Genomic DNA, 8,299 nt, shown 5'->3' on the forward strand with positions numbered 1-8,299 from the left:
CCCCGATAGCAAAGATGTCACCAACATGCCGGCTGTTGGGAAGGAAGGTTCAACATGTGGACAATGGTGGCTGTCCCTCCAGCCCTCTCCTTTAAGCCACACAACTGGGTTTCTCCCTGTATGTCCCTGGTGCCCCTTGAGCCACTGTCCCTCCTCGAGCCCAGGGTGAGTGCCTCTGAGTGAGTGAATCTGTGCACGGACTGTTGAAGAGGATGCCTGTGTTTCCAGCAGCCTTACGTCTCATCTGGACAAACGGAATCCCTGTGGATTTTCACAGATAGATGTGGGGGATCCTCTTCTTGGCACTGGTGCTCTGGGATGGGGAGCCCATTGTGGGGCTAGGACCCCTTACTGCTCATGGAGGACCTCTGCAACTGAGATATCCCTCCAAATTTTCAACATGGGGCCAGCCCATTCATGTCTCCACCCTTCATACCAGTCTCGATTGGGCTTCTTCTTTCTATCCTTAGTTTTAAGACTTTTGTTCAGTTGGTCTTCAGTAATTCTTCAGGTTGACTGTTTTATAATTTAGTTGTAATTTTGATGTAGCCATGGGTGAAGGTGAGCACAGTGTTTACCTACTCCACCATCTTGACCGGTCTGCCTCTATCCAAGCACTTTAAATTAATCAAGTGAGTTATCTTTTGGTAAAATGATTTAGAACACTGCCTGGTACAAAGTCAACACAATAAAAGTATTTGTATAACAAAACAAAACAAAACAAAAATATTTAACTTTTCAACTCTATGAGTAGGTTCTTTAATACTCTCATTTTATAGCTTAAAAAATTGAGGCATAGAGAAACAAAGTAGTTTGCCCAAGGTCACAGAGCTAATAACTCAGGAATTCTGGCTCTTAATCACTATACTCTGCTGCTCACTGCAATTATATTAAAATTCAATTCTCTTTTGCATCCACAGTGCCTAGCACAGAAACTTGCCCTACATTCGTTGGTCAATAAATATATATGGATTGACAGAATGAATGATTCAAATGAGTGATGCCAGAGTTTAAATGACTAGGCAACTTTTCACCTAAAATTATTATGTTCTCTGGAGAAACTCTCTGGTCCAAAGATGAGATATGTCACTTGTCATTTCTCACCAAAAGACAAGAACAAATATGCAATGACAAAAAAAGACAGAAAGAGGGAAAATCTTTCCCCTCAAAGGAACAAAAAGACGGTATAACAATAAAAAATAATGTACTGTACCCATGCCCAGTGCTTCCTCAGATGAAGGCAACAATGAATATGGCCTACCAAAGAAAGATGTTTCAGGCAGTACCTGCCAGGATGTACATCACGGCTTTTTTATTTATTTTATTTATTTTTGCACCTAAACTTCTCTTTCAAATATCTAGGTAGGCATTCTTCTTCTCTTATTCCAGAATAAGCCCTTGTTCAAGTACTGAATATAAATGCCTGGTCTCTACTACATCATATTTCCTTTTGCTCCCTTGCTTTTGAAATATTTCAGTCTCTTCGTTGTTGCCTCATATTACAATATATACTCTCTCCATTGCCCTCTTTTCAACATACTCTACTGCTTCTTACCCAACGTAAGGTAAACTGCACCTTGTAGGAGGCATGAATATACCTGTTTTGCACAAGGGGATAATGACATTATCCAATTTGTTTCCAAAGCACTTCCTAAAGGAATTTAATATTTTTCTGGGTGGTTTGCCTATAACGGTCCATTGAGTCCGATTGTACAAAGAACAAAACATATCTTATGAGGCCCATAGCTCTTTCATTATTCTACCTCTTGGAGGTACTCAACATACGCTTGTAATAATTACCCTTCTATTGAATTGCAACATTCTTAAAAATAGGGATCATTTCTTATTTTTATTCTAGTATTCATGATTCCTAATCACAGTGTAGGCACATAATAAACACTAAATGAATATTTTAAAACACAGCTTCTCTTCATATTGGAGTCTCCTGAAACCAACAGTTTGTTCTGATTTTATAGTCTAAGTATATAAATTTTTCCTCAATAAAAAATTTTGCATTTATTCAAATATAGTCACTGGCTACTTTGCTGCCTAGTTACATGGCTTTACAAAATATTTCTACCAATGAGTACTGCCTTGCCTTTCTTCTTCTTCAGAGTAATTCCTAGTTATTTTATACTTTATGGTTATTCTTAAGGATTGTCTTGAAAAAATCTTCATAAGACTGATCCTCGAAGTAATATTTAAGACTTGTACCACATACTCTTCTTACTCTATGAGGTTTTCCATATATTTCATCTCCTTGTTTCTGGTATCTTAGTTTCATATCCATTATAACACATTATGTCAAAACTCATTCTTTCACTCTTAAACTGTATTTAGTGGAGAGCCTTGTTTGACTTTTTAAAAGCTGAAACAGACCATGTTACTGGTTTTCTTTACTTAACAACATACCTAGTCATTTCATAAACATTTGCTGACCATTTTGTGTCATGTACCAGGCAAGGTGTTAGGAAAATAAGAGATGAGATATATATCCTTTGAATGGGAAGAGTTCAGAGTAAAGTAGGGGGAGGACACATAAATAAGGAAGCAAATATAAAAATAAACGCTAAGATAGGGATATGCACAGAGTTCTCTGGGAGCAAAAGGAGAAAATCAAACTTTCAATGATGGTCAGAGCCTCGATTTTCAAGTCACAGAAATCTGGATCTGTTCTTAACTCTGCCACCTAAACAGTTGTGTGACATGAGAGTCAAGGTTTTCTCATCTGTAAAATAGGATAATAACAGTTTCATCTGTTCCTTGTTGGGAGTAGATGAGACAAAAGTGCATAATATGGCAATACATTACAGACACTCAATAACAGGTGTATGACAGTCATAACAAGAGGGTATCTAGCCTGGGTCAGGAAGGCTTCCTGGAGGTGACTCTTGATCTGCATCTTGAATAGAAAGGGGAAGGAATCGAGATGGAACCTTAGAGAAAGGTTAATTTCCCATAGTATTGAGAACTTTTCACAATCCAGTCTCTACCTCTCTCAGCAATCTCATTCCTCTTAACTCTCCTTCTATCAAGGCTGGTTTACTCACTGACCTCAGACTATGCTTAACTTATTTTTTCTCTATTATTGCTTAGGCCATACCCATTCCTGAACAGCCTAAAGCTTCTCTATAAAACCAACATAAGTTCCACCTTCTTGTAATTGATTAGTTTAGACCTTATGAATGGCTCCATTCTTTGAACTTTTCCATCACAGGGTCAGATTAACACACTCCCCTCCATACTTCTTTTGTCCTCCCACTATGTACATGTTTGTCATAGTCTGTAACCATCTGCACCTTTGCACAGAGATTTAACTTTTTACATGTGAATGCCTTGTTTCCATTGAAATGTAATTTCCGTGAAGGCTAGACTTCATATAATCAAGAGAAAATAGGGCAAAGATATAGCACTTTAGTCTCAGATCTATTCGATACATGAAAGAACAGATCAGAAAACAGCAACAGTCTTGGGGTTAAGCATAAAGCATGTGACAGGTCTGTAGAAGCTCAAATGCCTGGACTTAATGGGGTTCCTTGTTTTTAGGTTCTCACCTTGACATGCCCTCAGCTCTATCAACAGCAAACTGTAAAATCTTTCCACGGTGGATTATGTTAAGTCATTTAAGATGCCTCATTCTGAGAATAAGACATGATATAACAAAATAAAGGTCAGGAGAAAGGTTAGCAGTCAACTCCTTAGATACAGCCACTATACTGAGAGGTAGTATATGGAACAGTAGAATCAACAGATCTGGGTTAAATTCTGGACTCTTAAAACTTACTGGCTTTATAACTTGGGCAAATCTTTTACCTCTCTGAGACGATTTTTCGGTTAATAATGTGGATTAATCACTTACCACTCAGGGTTGCTATGAAAATTAAATGAGTTAATACATATGTAAAGTAACTAGCACAGTGCCAGAAAGATAAGACTTGCTTAATTATTTATTATTAAAACATTATACCAATCCATTTATCCTCTGCAACACTTTTAAAAAGTAAAAAAATAGAGATTTTCTTCCTTCTTTAAAGACAGTATAACAGGAGCAACTTGCTGAAACCCACTGATGCCTCAGTCCTGAACAAGGAATCTGAATCCTAATACCCAGTGTGCAGTAGGGTTTATGGCAAATCTCTACCTGTTACAATGAAAAAAATCTAGATTAGATTCTTGTCATATTTCTTAAGAGTAACTTAGTCTTTCCAGAACTCTTAATTTAACAAAAGAAAAAGTAAGAGGCTTAGAGACTATTATCAAGCTGCACTTCCATAGAAAGAAAAGAGATAGTGTTCCCTAACATAAAAGGTGAATGCTTCAAACCTTTGAAGTCATTTGAGATTGTGAACATTGCCTTTGATGATTCTTCAAGCACCTACTGTTAGTCCAAAATGGCAAGAATCATAAAATAACATGTGAAATGGGCTAAAGGATCCTGAACTCTTGGAAGTGGAAGAAACCTCCAAAGTCATCTGGCCTAAGCCTCTCCTTACACAGTTGAGGAAGGTGGTATAGAAGAAGAGCCAAGCTACATGCCAAGCTTCTTTTGCCTCCCCAGATACTCACTTCATTATCCTAATTTTCCTAAGATTTCATTATTTCCCTCGCAGTAAGCAATATCAAACAGAATAGTTCATTTGCCTTGCAAAATTGGCCCAAACACTGGAATATCCAACACTTGCCCATGAGAGTACACTGGTACAAAAAAGCAAAGGGATATACATTCCTTTAGTTACTCAATTAAACTACCAGGTCCCTGCATAGGAAGCTGTACACAGACAAAGAGTGACGATACTGCCTACAAACAGAAATGCATACTGAGAACTAGAGGCTTTTCATAGCTCTTCTACAGAAAGATCTCTATGAGACTATCAAAATTACTGGAAGTTTCTAGTGGTGATAACTGACTTCTTCCCTTTGTATCTTCATGATGACACAGTGAGGAAAAACTGAATTTGACTGTGAGACTTCTTAGGAGTACCAAATACCAGATATCTAGCTCTGTGAAGTGATAAACAGAAACTTGATACCTTTTCTTGTTAACGGAACCAACCAAACTTCAAATGACTGACTTAATCAAAGTTCGTTTCAAAATATGTGGCCCTACTCTCCTAAAATTTTAAGTTTATCAACTTCTTTGAGTAAGACGTGAACATGCTTTGGAGAATTAAAGTCACCCAGTGAATAAATCAAATAGGTTTTGAATTAATGCACATACAATGCAGAAATTAAACCACTTTTAGGTGAAATATATTAGCTAATTATTTTTCTTCATTAGTCCCTTGAAATTTGTCCTAATTCCAATGATTCAGAAAAATGTTAACACTAGGAACTTTAGGTCTGCAAGAGCAAAAGGATCAGAAATTTTAGTGAATGGTGAGCTGAACATTAAGCAACACTGTTAGGCAAATACTACAAAAGGTGAAGTGATACCACGCTGCACTTTAAAAATATTTAGTGACTAGAACATGCAGGATAATCTCAGAGTTCTGCTTTCTTCTAGTTAGGAGATCCTAGAAACACTGCTGGGTGCCACAGCAAAAAGGCTATGTCAGAGTACCTTAAATTCCTAAGTAAGGGACAAGAATCGAACCCCAAACCACATCACAAGAGAGCTAATGCAATAACTAGAGATATTTAGGCTTCAGAAGGAAAAGACAGAACAGGAGTAGAACAACTAGATGCCTTTAAATATTTTTAGGGCAATTAGAAAAGAAGTACCATTGTTTTAATAGGCCCTAGAAGAAGAACAAGTACCAATGGATGAAAAGTAGAGAACAACAAATTTTGGTTTAATAATAAATTTCCATGTTAGCCTGAAAAATCAAAATTAAAGGGAAGATAAGAAATTTTCACAAAATAGGAAAAGTGAATCTAAGAGACTTGGGCATAAGAGCTTTTGACGAAAGTTTAGAAGCTCATATGGAGCATGACACTAACCATGCAGATTAGCAATGAATTATATTCTCATAAATCGACTTCCAATTTTTATAAGAAAGAAGGCAAAGTATGGATGATTCTGAAAACCGTATTTTATGGAGAACAATCTCTGAATGGTAGTCAAGCTATTGCAAAATGCTAGATGAAAAAAGATGATGGACTGTTCTAGGTAGTGGTGATGGGAACAGAAAAGAATGGAAGGCTTACAGAAACACTTCAGAGGTAGAGTTTACAGTACCTTATGATTCTTGGAATAACAGTATTTAGTGGGATTTACTGTGGTAATCTAGCCATTCATCTATTAACAATAACAGAAGCAATAGTAGCAATTACTTAGTGTTTACCACGCATCAGGTAATGTTCTAAATGTTTTACATAGATTAACTCATTTTTTTCTCATAACCCCATGAATTATCATGCACATTTTACTGAGGCTTACATCAGTAAAGTTGGTCAGAGAATAAATATCAAAGAACTAGTAGATTAGATACCAGATTTGGATTTACGTAATTCCAAAGCTAAAGCTCTGAATCGATACACTAGACAGCAAGAAAGGCAACAAAATTCAAGGCAGGCAGCACAGAGTAATAAGAGCCTGGTAGGTGCAGAGCATCAGGGGGAAGAGGGCTGTAGGGATGTGAGGAGTTGGCAGTATCAGTATCAGGTAACCACTATCTATGTCAAGAAACAGAAAATTGTTAGCACTCCAGAAGCATGATGCGCTTCTTTAAAAACGAAAGAAAGAAAAAAGAAAAAAAAATCCAAACAATAAAACATCGGCGTTGAATCGAAATTCCTAGAGATAGAATCTAGGAATTTACTTTTTTTTTTTTTTTTTTAAGCAAAACCAAAAAAACCTGGGTATATTTGAGGCAGAACCAGGTTTGGGAACTGCTGTAAAACGTGTTGAAGGTCTCTTTCTGCTTTAAAATTCTAACTGACACCATAAATGAATTTCCTAGAAATAAAAGCATGGGAGGAGATACTAGCACCAAGAAACCGGCTGTGCACTTACTGTCCACACCGTTTATACTCCCAATTTTACTAAACAGTCTCTCATAGGAACAGGTAGGTATAGAGCAGGCAATGGAATGACGGGTGTGATGTTCACGGTATGCTGGCTAAAAAGCAGGCTTTCTCCCAGGGTTTTCTGGTACCATCAGCCGAAAGGAAACCCGTCCTAACTGTGTATGTGGTATCCGACTCAAAAGTGAGGTGGATTCCTCAGGTCCATGTCTGGCTAACGACGGATGACAATATATTCTTTTACGTGCTCAGAAGCGTTGCAGGAAACCTCTAAGTTGAGGCCTGCGTGCTCCGAAGGCAAAAGAATCTGGCTCAGCAGAAGAGGTGTCTGCTCTGCAATTACACCTCAAGTACCCTACTCTCAGAGATGACCTGTTCCGCACATACCTGAGGGTCCTCTGGTAAGATTAATCTCTTCCTCTGTCACCAACTTCCATTCATCTTTTACTGCTTGTCTGGTTTCCCAGCTGAGTCAACTAGGGCTCGCACAGGTGAAGGTGAATCAATCTCCACGCGGCGCCCAAAACACAACGCTCTCGCTTTCAGCGGTCCTCTGACCGGAAGAGGAAGTCGAGAGCGCTGGGAGCGCCAGGAATGCTGGGAGTCGTAGGTCTGGCGCCGGACGCGTTGCGTTATCTCACCCAGTCCTCAAAACAAATTGTGAGGTGAGCAAAAAGCAAGGTACCATCTTAATTTACCCTTGGGGGTGAGAGAGGAAAGAATAATAAAGGTAAGAGACATAAATCAATTGATATTGTCGAAGAAAAATTAAAAATAAAATGTGCCAGCTCAGAAAATCTCCACAAATGTGGAAAAGGAAAAAGAGAGAGAGAGAGAGAGAGAGAGAGAGAGAGAGTGTGAGAGAGTGAGAGAGAGTGTGAGAGAGAGTGTGTGAGTATGAGAGCGAGAGCGCGAGCGAGCTCAATTATTCAGTAAGCATTAATCCAGACTGGGATGGATGTCTCAGGCAATCGGCTAATGCGATTGCAAAGGCAGACAGAACTGGCACCCTTTTTTTTATAGCCAAGGAGATAAAATTCATTCCGTGCATAGTCTCCTGTAAGAGGACTTAACAAACAAACGGTTTGCTATACCCTTCTTTGGTAAGTCGCCCTTGGAGTCGCCATCAGTGTTAGTTAATTGTCATTATCCAAAGGAAAAAGAAAACTTCTCTATCTCTATGACAAGCAGGTAATTACAGCTTGGAGCAAGACGCCTAGGGTAATAACTACATTGAAGTTAGGTGGAGCACTATCGTCCTTGATATTTACATTTCCAAAAGTTGGCTCCCAGGACGTGGAGAAAAAATTTGCTGAGTTGTACCTGACTCGGG

The 8,299-nt window shown here is 38.4% G+C and overlaps 1 protein-coding gene across 1 annotated transcript in view; it reads right to left on the reverse strand.

Moving 5' to 3' along the window:
- SYNJ2BP (synaptojanin 2 binding protein) overlaps window positions 1–7,433 on the reverse strand; it is a gene marked incomplete at its 5' end in the record, with an annotated part of 35,678 nt that extends 28,245 nt beyond the window's left edge. Inside the window, one exon of the mRNA XM_006916491.2 lies at window positions 7,354–7,433. Within this exon, the coding sequence (XP_006916553.1) occupies window positions 7,354–7,433 (80 nt within the window). The remainder of the gene's footprint in view (window positions 1–7,353) is intronic.
- Between the last annotated feature and the right edge of the window lie 866 nt (window positions 7,434–8,299).

The sequence above is a fragment of the Pteropus alecto genome, unplaced genomic scaffold (genome assembly GCF_000325575.1).
Source record: "Pteropus alecto unplaced genomic scaffold, ASM32557v1 scaffold657, whole genome shotgun sequence".
Classification (NCBI taxonomy): Eukaryota; Metazoa; Chordata; class Mammalia; order Chiroptera; family Pteropodidae; genus Pteropus; species Pteropus alecto.